Genomic DNA, 13,593 nt, shown 5'->3' on the forward strand with positions numbered 1-13,593 from the left:
CGTTCTTCCTAGGGAAGATCTATTATTTATGGCTTGGTTTTGTGCACTTTGGCAGCACGAGGAGTGTGCATGGACAGTAGCTGTTTATGGAAGTTCACTGGCTCGCCTCTCTTAATTCCGCATGTTGTAAATAGCAGAAGCAGCTCGTTTATTTTACCAGCTGTCCCGAGAGCTCAGTTTTCAAGATAAACCATGCAGCGCCGTGCAGGAGGCATCCCAACACTTCCCTCCTTTCCTTCCTTCCTTCCTTCCTTCCTTTCTTCCTCCCTTCTTCCCTTTTTTCCCTCCCTCCCTCCTTTCCTCCCTTCTTCCTCTCCCTCCCTCCCTGTTCAAGCACAGAAAGGCCTGTTTGTGATGAAATGCGATATAAAGAGCAGCACAGCCAGAATCTCATATTCTCATTAAACAAAATCCCACAAAGAGATGCTGAATTCATTAGGAGCAAAGAAATCCCGACTTTCCCAAAGCAGCAGTGGGTTTCTTCCAACCCTTATTCTCTAAAGACAACCGCTGAGTGTTGACATCGTGCCAACATGAGAAGATTGATGTCCTCCTGTGACTGATTCCTCACTGCAGATTAATGAGGAGAGTCCGTGGGTGCTTTCTAATGCCGGCGTGATCGTTTCAGCCACAAAATGCATGGCTTTTTAGTTGGTTCTTGGGACACTTTTTGGCCCTTCTCTTCAGGCAGCAGCCCGACCCACTTGTTCTGACCAGTCTTTCTGTGTGTGGGTGCTCGCTGGCCACAGAAGGTGTGGGGAAGAAATAACGTGTTGTCTGTGTTGGGGTAACTTCCAACGGGCCAGCCTAGCGGGCTGCCGTTCCCCGCCTCTTTGTTCCTATGCCCAGGAACACCAGGACGGCATTAACGGGCTGCTGGAAGGGAGCAGATGTGCTGCAGGATGAGTGAATTGATGCTGAGGAGGGGGTTCAGCACCCTCCAGGGCAGTGGTTGGAGCTGCAGCCCCTCCGCATCCCGCTGGGAGCGTGGGTCAGCCCTCACCTGGGGCGCAGGAATCCCACCTCCTCATAGCGCACCGGCCTGGCGCGCTCTTCCCGAAGGCAGGAACCCAAGCGGCAGATGTGGATGATTTATTGTCCTTCCCTCCCGTGCTGCGGTTGGGGTTTTGCCTCTTGTCAGAGAGCTCTCCGCCGCTAACACGAACAGGGCTGGAATTCCACCTGCCCACCTGCGGCCCCTCATCCTCCTCCGGGAGGGCTGCGCATCGGGAAGCGGCAGCCGCTTTCTTAGAGAGAGGAGGAGGAGGAGGAGGAAGGCGAGGGAGGGGCCGGGCCGGGCCGGGCCGTGTCAGCGCGCATTGTTCCGCGCTCCTCTGCCAAGAAGTAGGTGACGATGAACTCAGCCCCTCGCAGAAAGTTTGCTCCCTCCCCTGCCTGCCCCTCTCCTCCCTCCCCTCCCGGCGCTGGCCCCGGGCTCCCCGCTCCTGCTTAACATTCCGCCCGCTCCGCCGGGGTTGTGCTTGGCTCCGGCGGGGGCTGCACCGCGCGGCGTGAGTGAGGCCGCGGCCAAGTCTCTTCCTCGGTCTCGCAGTGTTTTGACTGGAGGCGGCAGAGCCAGCGCAGCCCGACCGGGGCTGGGGGAAACAACTCCGGGAGTCTCTGCCGGCTCGTTCCGTTTGGGAGGGAAGAAAGAAGAAAGAAACGCGACCCCCAACTGCTGGGCGCGCTCGCTCGCTCTCTCTCATACACACACACACACATACACACACACACACACACACAGAGGCTCGCACCCCCGTCGGTGCCGAGCGCGCCGTGCCAGCACCGCCGGCGGAGAATGGGAAGCGAGTGAGCGGATCCGTGCCGGTGTGTGAGCGCCGGCGCCGGGAGCGGGCAGCGCGCAGCAACCCCCGCGCCCTTTGTGGGAGAGGGCTGCGGTCCTTTCCCTGCCGCACGAAGGGAAGCAAGATGAACGCGTGCCTATGGGGGTAGAGACGCGTGCGGAGGGCTCTGAGCGCCGGGGGCTCAGCTGAACGGGGCTGCGGGGCGCTCACCGCGCTGCTTCCTCCGCTTCCAGGTGCCGGCGCCCGCCATGACCCTGGTGCTGCCCATGCAGCGGCTGGGCCGCCCCATCGCCGCCGAGGGAGCCGCCGACCTCGCCGCTTACCGCGCCCTTTGGGAGCCGCCCTGCTGCGGCCGCCCCGGCCCCGGCCCCGGCCCCGCCGCCGCCGGCTCCCCCGCCGCAGGTAGGCACCGCGCCGGGCCGGGGAGCGGGGGCCGCGGAGGGTCCCGGTGCCGGGAGCGGGGTCCCGCTCTGCAGCAGCCCCCCCGCTGGCCGGGCCGGGCTGGGCTGGTCGGGGGTTATGGCTGTGGGCGCAGGTAGATGTGGAAACAGGCGGCGGGGCTCTCCCGTGGCGCGGGGAAGGGAAAGGAAAAGTCTTGCGTTCGGAGAAGCTCCGTCAAACCGCGTGTCGTTTGTCATATCTGATTTACTGCCCGCAGGGTCGCATTACAGGAGGATTTCAACTCCTGTAACAGCAGCCAAGATCACATACTTTAAAAGGAAATATGTGGAAGAAGAGGATTTTCATCCGCCACTCAGCAGCTGCGCACATAAAGTATGTTTTCTAACAGTCATTGTTTTCACTCCGAGTTTCAGATGCTTGGTAACTAACGCCCGGTTGACCCATTTCCAGGAGGCTGAAATTAGGAGAGTGATCCAGCTGTTCGGTCAGAAACAAATAGTTGTCACTTGTCCGCATTCATTGTTCTGTTGTCATCGAATCGCTTCAGAAGCAGAGGCGTTTCTGCGTTTGTAATGACTGTAAATGGAAACGCTGAGAATAGCTGGTTTGGGTTTGTCAGATTATTTTGCTCTTGGCTTATAGCATGCCTACAGAAACAGCTCCAGGGCAGCGTTTGAACAGCAGAAAGGAAGGGCATAAATAAAGAGAGCCCACCATTCCCCGCTCAGTCAGAACTTTTTTTCCAGGGAGAAAAGCAGCGGTAGGTTCCATGTATCCCACATGGATTACGGATCCTCTAGAAAAACAGAGTGACTTGGAAAGCGAGGACAAGCTCCTTGCAGTATTTAATCCTGTTTATTAAAAAGCTAATAACTCCAAAAGAACAGATTAGTAAATGAAATAGTATTTTTGCTTAATGAAAGCTGCCAGGGGAGGGATTAGAGCAAACATTTCCCAGGCTAGCGAATACATAGATTGAAGTCTAACTCCTTTATTTTAATGAGAGCTTTGATGCTCTCCTTCACTGAGGGTTCAGCCCTGTAAGGAAGTGAGTGCCTGGAGTGATGGGCTTAAAGACAACTTGTGCCTTGAGACACCAGCCATACTGTGCTGGGTCATACCTGGCCCGTGGCCACCCATGCAGTGTTGGCAATGGAGAGGACCCAATATAATCTGATTAAAGGACAGTTTCTGGGAGGCAGCAGTAATACAAGAGCCTCAGAATCAGAAAGCTAAAGCAGATCAAAGGCACAGGGTGGGTTTATACGTTATCTGTACCTGTGTCACAGGGGCAGCTGCATGAGACACGAGGAGAACCGAGGGACACGGGGCAGGGAGCTCTGCCCAGGGGGTCCTGTTTCCCTGGAGGGGTTTCCGCAGAGGAGAAGCGAGCAGTAACACCAAGCTCGCTTCCCGAGGACCTCAGAGCAGCCGAAGGAATGTTCAGCTGCAGATAGTCTTGGCTGGAAATAAAAACCTGCCTGGGAAGGTGAAAACCTGACCCGCTGTTAATGCCGGAAGGTGTGCGGTCTGCTGCCACAGCAATGAATATATAGCACCAGGGGTGCTGACAAGTGTGCTCTGGTCGGTGACTGTGTCTCCCACGTGTCACATCGCTCTGATTTCAGCCAGCTTTTTTGCGTGGCTGGCTGGTTGGATTTTTGTATCAGCGGTCGATTTCCTCACAAAGAGGAGGAATAGTTCCTTGCCCCTTTCTAGCAGCATAGAACCCAGTTGTAAAGGTATCGGGGTGCTAGAACCGACCCAGGTGTCGTTCTGCGCTGCTGCGGAGGTGCAGCACGTCAGAAACCCTGGGCCACCGGTTCCTCCTTTTGGCACAAGTGCGTTTCCTGCTTTGCAGCGCTGAGCTCTGAGGAGGGAGAATGCCACAGGGCTTCTCTGAATTTCTTACATAGCTCTGCTGCCCGGTAAAGAAAGAGTTATGTGCTGAGGTGATAGTCCCATGGAGGGTACGACGGTAGGGCCCAGAGCCTCTCTCCAGAGGGCTGTTGGCAAACAGTTGTAGTAGAAGTGGTTTGACAACTTGTTCTTACCGGTGGCCCTCCAGGATGTATCTCCAGGAGGATCCCAGTTCAAGGCTTGCTGGTTTGCTCCAGGCTTTTACAGCTCCGCTGGCTGTTGCTGCAGCAGGTATAAAGGGTGTAAATTAACCTATAGGCTTAATATGATTATAAATGCATCATTTATTACAGAAAATTACTCCCTCTAACAAAGAAGAGCTTCAGCCGTGAACTCACGTGGAAATGGGGCCAGTTTTTGGTTTTATGAGGCCCTGTGCTGCTTCTAAGCCCTGCAGACAGGACCAGGCTGTGGAAAGAGCTGGAGGGCTGAGGAGAGCTGAATGGATGTGAAAAGCAGCTGTGCTTTAAGCGCTTTCAGTCCTCATAGCTACGACTTCCACTCTGCAAAAATGCTGTAACCATGTGGGAAAGGGAAGAATGATCAAGCCACAGATGGGGGGGGAGGATCTCGAGCAGCCTCTCTTTGTGCTGTGCTGCTCTCCTCCTACGCAAACCCAATTCTTACTAAAAATGAGAATCAGTCAAGAGTGCTTCCAGTAGCACGCCTTGCCCCCTCTCGGGTTTGGATTCCCAGGGTAGCGATTACAGCGCCGGACCCAGGGGTTCCTGGGGGCAGTAACCTGCTCGTGCTTGCCAGCGCTGAGAAACAGGAGTCCTGGAAGGACCACGGAAGGGAGAACAAATCCGCGGGCGCCGAGCCAGGGTTTCTGCAAATCCCTATCCTCTCCTCATTTCCTGACCTTGTCCCTGCCCATCTGCGTTCCCACCGGTCCCGTGGAGCGCAGGCTGTAGTACGTGGGCCAACAGCTGCTCTCCAGATGCTGCGACGCTTTGAGATGGGTTTCTCCCTGCTTCCCTCCCTGCATGCACGTTTGTAGCCGAGAGCAGAATAAGGGAGCTTGGCAAAGGGAGACCTGCTCGCTGGTGGGCCTCTTCCACTGGCAGTGGATGGAATGCTCTGACACTTGCTGCAAGGCTGCTGGAGGGGACCTTCGCTTGGATTCAGAGCTTTGTAAGAGGCCCACAGGGGACAATTGAATAGGGTCCATTTATATAGAAAATCAAAACTGCACAACAGTTTTATGTTCTAATCCCAAATGCAAATAAAGAGCCAGATGCATACATCCGGATTTCACTCTTCCACCCTGGACTCGTGCCCCGTGATAGCCTCTGCAGTGTCACACTCAGCTACTTGCCTCCTAAACCTGGGTGAGTGCTGTGGCCAAGAGAAAGCAGGTCCCCAGGTACATGGGTGTGCAAAACGAAAAGCCAGTTTTAGGAGCCTCAGAAAGAGAATTAAAAATGTAGTGGTGCAGGGGGGAATCCTTTGCTTCATTTTCTTTCTTGCCTGGAGCAAACCCCGCTGCCTTCAGTTCCGTTACCTTGTGCCTTTTGCATTTTCAGACCATCTCCATGTTTGAGGAGCGGGCCCACATTCTTTACATGTCTTTGGAAAAGCTGAAGTTCATCGACGATCCTGAAGTCTACCTGCGGAGATCTGTCCTCATCAACAACCTGATGAAGAGAATCCACGGTGAAATCCTCATGCAGAACAACTGGTGCTTCTCCGCCTGCTCCTTCGGTGGCACCTCACCGCAGGAGTGGTTCGTGCCTCAGGACTGTCCGTACAGAAAACGCCTTCGGGTGGCAAAGGAGGAGTACGAGAAGCTCCACATGTGCTGCTTCTATCAAGAGTGTGGCGCTCACTATTTAAATCTACCCTACTCTGTTAATGCTAGTACAGAAAATACTTCCTCTTCTTCCTCCTCCTCCCTCCCTATTTCCTTGCCAAGCTGTTCCCAGCAGGTGGATTATGACATTGGCAGTGCCTTTTCTTACAGGAGTGATGACCAGATACCTGCAAATGAAATATTCATCAGTAATGCCCGGTCTCACAATCATCAGGAAAAGGCAAAATCAAACGAGGAGAAAGGAGGTAATGAACCGGAGCGGGACAGCGCAGCCCTAAACTGTGAACCTGTACGAGGCACCCATGCTCTCGAATGTAAAGGCAAGTTTTACGACTGTTTTGAGACTGGATGTAACGACCAGGGCAACATCAGTGAATCTTGGAAAAAATCCTTAAGGAAAAAGGAGTCTTTACCAAGTAATAAAACGTGCTGCAGCAAAGGAAGTAAAATCTGAGGCGTCCTGCCCTGCGGAAGCGCGCGCAGCCTGTTTGTCTGTCTCTCGAGTTCTTATTTTGAATGGATTTTGTATAGTTTTCTACAAATGGTACAATCACGCCCCAGTCGCTGCGTGTAGTTTTCAATGACTGGAGAGCAGATTGCGCGAGGCGTCTCGATGGGATGCATCAGAGGGCTATTTATAAGTGCAGAGACTTCATACAGAACGCAGTTGCGTTCCCGCTTAGCGCCGTGGTCTGCACAGCTCTGGTGTGGCTTTCGTTGCTGCAAATGCCAATCAGGCAGATGGGGAAAACATATCGTTTTCTATCTCCCTGCCCCCAAGAAATCTGCCTTTAATTAAGAAGAATCTCCATTATGTTTACCGAGGAATTAAAAGTCTAGTAAACAAATGGATGCTACCAGCACGGGTGTTGTGCTCCTTGTAACTCAGTATTTGTTCTGACAAAGGACTTGTCTTCGTGGACCGGGAAGAAACCATCCGTACATTTTGTACTGATACTCTTTGACTTCCTGGATTCTTCATCTCGTTCAACGGACAAAATAGGACATAGCGTAAAGAAATCATCTGTTTATGGGATTTTGATCAGAAACACAACGTGCAGCTTAAGTACTTGCATGTTTTCACCTCGGCTGTAATAACTAATGAGGCTTGTTGTTATACAGGGCAGGTTTTGTTTTGGTGCCTTACTTTTTGTCTTAATTTTTGCCAGTGTAAAAATTAAGGATAAATCAGTGCTGCAGCAGGGATTTAACCTAAACAGAGGGAAAAAACCCACAGCCAACCCACAGGGTGGATCAATATTATTAGAAACCTTTAACCTTTGAAGTACTGAGTTCAACTTCCTATTCAAACATCTCTGTTCCTCCTTTCTGATGCTCAATTGCTTTTTGATTTGCCATCCTTAGGAAGGGATTTAAGAAACAATAGAGAGATGTCTCTTGTAAACAAGCATTTCGATGCTTGAGTTGCTATGGCAACTGTCTGTTGCTGGGGCTCTTTTTTTTTTCCTTCTTCGTATAATGAAGTTCATGAACCAGTGGCATGTTTTATACTTTATTCTGTTTCGCATAATTTCTCTCTCTTAGATTGCAAAAGCATGCGGGAGTTTTCTATGACTTTTGCTGTTGATTTAAAACGAGGAAAAAAAACACCTAGGAAAAGAAAGCAAAAAGCACAATGTTAACGGATAATGTGGCGATAAACTTGGTTTTATCCGAATGAATGTAAGGGGTTTCATTTGACAAAAGAACTTCTTGGAGAAATGAGCTGAGATTTCAGTGGCCAAGGACAACACTGAGTCATCCCTAGGTGCACTGTTTGCAAAGTGTGCTGTTTGAAATGCCCAGGAGACATTAGCTGGGGTTGGACCGAGAGCTTTGTGAGTCCTAGATCCACCAAATTAATTAGTTCCCACAGTCCTCATAACAACTGGCAGGATGAGCTCGGCAAAATAGCCACATCCAAGCCACAGCTGACTCATAACAGCTGCCTGTTCCCACAGCACCATGCACTCCGGCAGCATCTTCTGCTTGGTACTCGTCCAGAGGATGAGCTCCGCTGCAGTTCTGGAGCTGGGCTGGCTCTAGCTTTGGTGCTGGAGTCACCGGGTCTCTGGGTCAGAGACCTCTCGCTCTGGGTTTCGCGGCTTCAGCCCATGCTTATTTTGGGTACTGTGTGCACCCCACAGTTGCAAACTGGGCGGGTGACCACCAAGAGAGTAGAACCTCAACCGGTGATAACCTTCATGCTGTGAGGGGAGCTGGAACTGGTAAGGTTGTAAGAGTTGTCATTGGGAAGAACAGCAAATAAAGTATAAGTCCCACCTGATTTCTCCAAGACAGAAGCTTTTTTTTGTATTATTAAAGATAATATTAAATATAGATCTCATTCATACAGTGTATGAGTAGGATCACCATTTAGACATTTGTCCACAAGGACCAATTTTTTAAAAACCCTGATTTTTCATGTGTTCTACCCGGATAAGTCTAGTAAATGTCTGCTCTTTTCCGATATTTGATAAACACTCGATGTTTTAAGCTTAAATATTAGATGCTTGTATACTAATGTGTTGTTGTAGTAAAGTGAAATTTCCTTGATATATATTTATTAAAATGACCAAAATTAATTTTATTTTACATCTCCAATGGCTACTGGGTCCTTTCCCCCCTGTTCCCCTCCCTCACCCAAGGAAATGCCATTTAATCAAACTGCTCCCTGCAGTTGACTCTGCACCTCACGCCGAGTCCACGATGGAGCTCAGCTTTCTCGGGGTTGCAGGAGCCTTTAGGGCAGTGTGAAGGAGAAGCACCACACTTTGCTGTGGACTTGCATGTATGGCCAAGGAGAACACTTGCCCAGATGCTCTCCAAACCACCAGCCAACTAACGCTTGGGGGGCTGAAATCTTTTTGACCTTAAGGGGCTTCTTGGTCTTCAAGATCAAGCCTGCACACATAACTCATTGCAGAGTCTTCTGGGTTGGATTTGTTCCAGCTGAGGTGATGGATCAGCATAACTCTTTGTCTACTCTGGCCTCTCTAATAGCTTCCCTAGTTCCAGGGACACCCAGAGTTAACACGTTACAGTTCTGGACAGTCTTACTGATTGCTATCAGGGTCAGTAAGGGATGAAGTGTCATCTAATGAAGGTTGGCCTATGAAGGATAAGTGGTCTTTCATGGCTTTCTCTGGATCCCGCCTCCCAAAATAATAGTGAATACTGAAAGCAGATGTGTTGGACTCAGGAGTCCGCTGAGGTATCCTGTTTGCTTCAGAAGAGACAGAGGGATTTTGTGTTAGAGCTGGAAACACTCTTGTGCAATTGCCAGAAATGCAACAGACCTTGACAGGATTTCCAACCTGGGCTAGGCTGAATGTACTTCATGGTTTTAATTTGATTTATGGCATGTGAACAGCCTAAACCTGTCACGCCTTTTCCCCATTGCGCACCCCAGTACTAAGGACATCCTGGTAGTATCCCAAGTTTTCAAGAAATAGCTATTTTCCAAGATTATTGTAATGCCTTTCATCCATAGGTCCCATGTGTAAATGCTAAATGAATGCTCCTAAACTCGATCCTGGCCTACCTGCCTGGGATAACGGGACAGAAGAGCTTCTTTCTAGGGAGACTGCTTTGCTCTTTGTCATAAGATACTTTGCTCCTGTAGTGTAAGACTGAAGAGCTGTGCCTTTCAACAGACTAATAATGGTACTTCAATCATCCATGGAAAACAGCAATAGAAAAAGATGCTTCTGTTGTCAGGTCTCTTTTACTCTCACTACGAACAGCAGCATTGTTTTACCTTCAGGATCACTTTCCACCAGGTAATATGGAAATGCATAGTTTGCTTGACTTAGAATCATAGAATAGTTAGGGTTGGGAAGGACCTTAAGATCATCTAGCTCCTACTGCCAGCATACAAAATCACATTCCTTTTTCAAAACAAGCGACAGAGTGTCACTGTGCTTCATATCTATTCAATACTTTCGGTAAAAACTGACTTTTTGCACTGGATTAGCTAATCTGTTGAAACAGCTTAACACGGTTACTCGAGCATCCCAGCACTGAAACAGCCTCATCTGGCGCCGCTTTGCAGTGCCAGCGCTGCAGCTGGCTCCACGGGCAAAAGAGGCAGGCTGAGCCGCAGCAATGACGTGCCGCTTTCAGGCTGGAAGGTGTTAACACCCCAGCGCAGAGCTGTGGTGAAGAGGCTTCTTTTCCTTTTTCCACGTGTGCTCTCCCCCCTCCTCTCACACCTCTCACCTACTGACTGTCCTTTTGCCTCCCGGGCGGTAGGCTGGGTGCCACCACCTTTTGGGTTTGCTCAGGGGAAGTAAGGAGCTGGTTTGGAGGTGCAGCATGAGCTAAAGGAAGGTATAAAGACACTAACCAGGGTGCAGGGTGTCTGGGCTGCTCTGTGGCCACACCTGAGGCCCGTGCTGGTTGTGACCCACTCATCTAAATGGCCTTTCCAGCTGGCAGGAGCCCAGATTGCTGCTGGGGTAGTGATGCAGTGATGCCGGAGCAGAGATGTGAAGGTGATCTCTAGCTTGTGTTTTGACTTCCCTGAGATAAAGACTACAGACAGAGGTGTAGCAAATGCAATTGCTGTTTGCTCATGCCAGGAACCTTGATAAAAGACGTTTCTGAAGTTTTTATCACAGAAAGAGCCAGTGAGTCACATCAGAAAAAGGTTTAAACTGTTGTGGGATGAAGGATTTCATCTGGTGTTTCACTCAATGAACATAGCTCTCATGGGGAAGCATCCCAAAGGGAACTTGTTCCTTGTTTGTCCCCTGTTTTGCAGCTTCCAATAAAGGGGCTGCCCCTGCTTTGGGGCTCCTCAGTACTGGTATGAGTGTTTCTGCAGCTGCACAAAGCACCCCAGAGGCTTTTCCTGGCAGCAGGCTGTGCAGAGCCTGCTGAAAGATCATAGCCAGGGAAGTGCTGCAGAGGATCTTGCTGGAAACGTTAGGAGATGTGAATCTTCCACCAGGCATCCCATGTAACAGCCAAGCCGCTCAGTCACGACTGCTTGGAGTACACAGTGATTTCCTGTGTTTTTTCAGTCTCCCTTTAACTCCTCTGACAGATGGGGAAAGATGACTAAACCGAGGGAGTTTACAAGGGCTCGGCTCGGGGTGTTTGCAAACTGTCTCTGGGAGGTCCATTTTCTCTAATGTAAACACAGCCGTGGCAGGGTGCCCAGCGCCTCTGCAGCAGTTCATCCTACTCAGCTCGAGGCTGCTAAAATGGGGTGTACCCGGCCAGCTGGGTCTGCACTGGGGAACACAAACCAGCCCTGGGGCTGAGTGGGGTTAGGGTGAGACCTTCACTCCTATGGGCTCTCCACAGAGAGCATGAAACAGAGAAGACCAGACTGAATTTACCATTCAGGGTCAGAGGCTCTCTTCATCAGGGGACCTGGGGTCAGGTGTGGAAGGTTAGATTAAACTCCAGGGGAGTGACCATGTGGAAACAGTTGGCCTGTTAATTGCTCTCCCTAGTCTTTAAATAGTAGCAAGGAGTTAAGTGCACCTTGGGGATGGTGGGGTTTTAGTTCCTCAGGTTTGCAGAAGTGGTGCAGGCTGTGCAGTGTGTGAAGGCTTCTCTCCAGACCCAGCCAGAAGTCCAGGTAGGCAAGTGCTTTAACTTACTTTAATCTCTGTGTTCAATCTCCCCTTCCGAGGAATGCGGGGAGTGAGAGGAGAAGTCATAGAAAGGAGATAAATGGTCTGTGTGCTCAAGGTCAGTCTGTTCAGTGCTATCTCCTGCAGTGGTACTTTCCCTGTGGAATACTCCACTGGGCTCCTTTGTACTGTGTGCTGTATTTTCATCCTGAAGCAGCTGAGGGCTCTGGTTGTTGCAAAGGAGGATGGTGGAGCAGCAGTGGTTGGTGGCCATGCCTTCTCCATGAGAAAGTGGTCTGCAGTTGTCACAGCTGTGTGTCTCTATCAATTGGAAGGTGAAGCACAGCACTGCTTGCACTTTCTCCTACCTGCTTTGTATTTCTAATTCAGCATTTTCGCTTGTAACCTGTGCCTGGTCTCCAATGCTCTCTGGCAGTTTGCTGGCTGATGTTTCAGAAGCATTCTGCAGCTGGGTAATGGGCAATGAGACCCTTGGAATGAGTGAGAGGGTGCTGTGCCTCTGAGTTTAGGAGAAGATGTGGCTGGTTGTACCAGCTGACCACCCATGGCTTTGGTTATTGTTGGTTTTGTCTTTCCCTCTTGGCTTAGGTTTTAATCAGGACAAGTTTCATATGGCAATCCCCCTCCTCCACCCCATACAGCATGGGACCAGCTGCTCCATATTTACCCCTTTAGTAAGGGAAAGACTTTGTTAGCTGGAGTTGAGCAGCAGATTATTTTCTAATCCAGTTTTATTCCTCAATTCCAAAATGGTTTCTGTCTCTCTGTATATGTGGAAGTTCTGTGCTTTGTTCCTTCAGCAGCCCTAAAATCTCTTGTATGCTTTTATTGCCTCCATCCCTTGCTGTTCTCAGGGTGAAATCCTCTGTACTTATTCTGTGAGTAGGCCCCTCCTACTAGCCACATCCTCTTAGCCATATAGCTGCCATGGGGCCATTTATTCCTTTGAACAAAGTAGTGTGGTTTTGGCTTAAAATGCTATTGTCCTGTATATTCCAAATCATCAGACAGTGCACATGTGTTATGTGTTGCTACCCTGCAAGTGTCATGTATTACTAGTAGTATGTTTGTGTCAAATTCAAGGAATTAAATCCTCAAATCTCAGCAAGTATGATCAAAGCGACCTGTGTTTCTCAATTCCTATCGATACTGTCATTGTTATTAACCTGAAAATACAGCCTGACTGGTTTTTAGATCTTGAGCAGCTCACATTTTACCTGCTGGTGCTATTATTCCTTCTTTGACCCCTTCTTCTGTGTGACAGATTAGATTCTGGTTTACTAAGCAGTACAATAAAGGCAAGTTTCATTTTGTGTTTGGTATGGGAAGTTACGAACTGTTAGCACAATCCTGACTTGTGCCTTCATTGAAGAGCTGTTGCAATAGTGAAACTTCAGCATAACCTGTGTCATCATCCCAGTCATGAAGAAAATCTTAAACTATGAACAGGGCATAAGCCACTGTCAGATCATTTTCCTTAGTCTGCATGTGGGCTGAGACAGGGATTTTCATTGTATTAACTTATCCCTGCACTGAAATCACCCCTTTGCTACTTCTGATGCTTAAAGATGAGAGTGTAATGTCAGCTTTGGAGGTCTTTCAGTAGTGACCATTACAAACAAGGCATTCAGCTAGCGAGCTTGCCCTGTGTTCCCAGTGGTCCTGTGAGCCTCTCAAGCTGCTGGTGGCCCCCAGTGGTACCTTTCCAGCTGCCAGAGCTCCTTTTTTCCTTTGGTTGTTTTTTTCCATATGCTATCAATAAACTATTTTTCCAGGCTCTAGAAACACAGGGGCAAGACAAACCCTCTTTTAACCACAGATCACCATAAATAATAGAAAGGCAAGCCGGGCAGTAATTTCAGTCTTTGAATTTTGAATACACAAAACCCTTTTTTCATTACTGTTAGTTGGGAACTTAATTTCCCTTTAAATAATGCAACCGCACCATTTTCTGGCTGTTGTGAGGATGACACCAGCCCGCTAACCATCCTTCGTGATCACACAGCGCTACCCCGGCGGGTGCCAGTATCAGAACCTCGGAGGT

General features: G+C 49.8%; 1 protein-coding gene across 1 annotated transcript; it reads left to right on the top strand.

Moving 5' to 3' along the window:
- The first annotated feature begins 1,591 nt into the window (after positions 1 to 1,591).
- SERTAD4 (SERTA domain containing 4) lies at positions 1,592 to 7,536 on the top strand. The gene is made up of 4 exons (XM_061348307.1): positions 1,592 to 1,827; positions 2,039 to 2,207; positions 2,464 to 2,579; positions 5,654 to 7,536. Exons 2-4 carry the CDS (start codon positions 2,054 to 2,056, stop codon positions 6,392 to 6,394), a joined length of 1,011 nt encoding a protein of 336 aa, XP_061204291.1. The 5' UTR covers positions 1,592 to 1,827; positions 2,039 to 2,053; the 3' UTR covers positions 6,395 to 7,536.
- Positions 7,537 to 13,593: the final 6,057 nt, after the last annotated feature.

Source organism: Neopsephotus bourkii, unplaced genomic scaffold (genome assembly GCF_033783945.1).
Source record: "Neopsephotus bourkii isolate Nb327-2 ecotype Australia unplaced genomic scaffold, CSIRO-AGI_Nbou_v1 NB_354, whole genome shotgun sequence".
Taxonomy (NCBI): Eukaryota; Metazoa; Chordata; class Aves; order Psittaciformes; family Psittacidae; genus Neopsephotus; species Neopsephotus bourkii.

Coding starts and splice junctions, on each gene's coding strand:
- SERTAD4 (XM_061348307.1), top strand. CDS start 2,054: ATGACCCTGGTGCTGCCCATGCAGCGGCTGGGCCGCCCCATCGCCGCC. Junction 2,208..2,463: donor CGCCGGCTCCCCCGCCGCAG/GTAGGCACCGCG, acceptor TACTGCCCGCAG/GGTCGCATTACAGGAGGATT. Junction 2,580..5,653: donor TCAGCAGCTGCGCACATAAA/GTATGTTTTCTA, acceptor TTGCATTTTCAG/ACCATCTCCATGTTTGAGGA.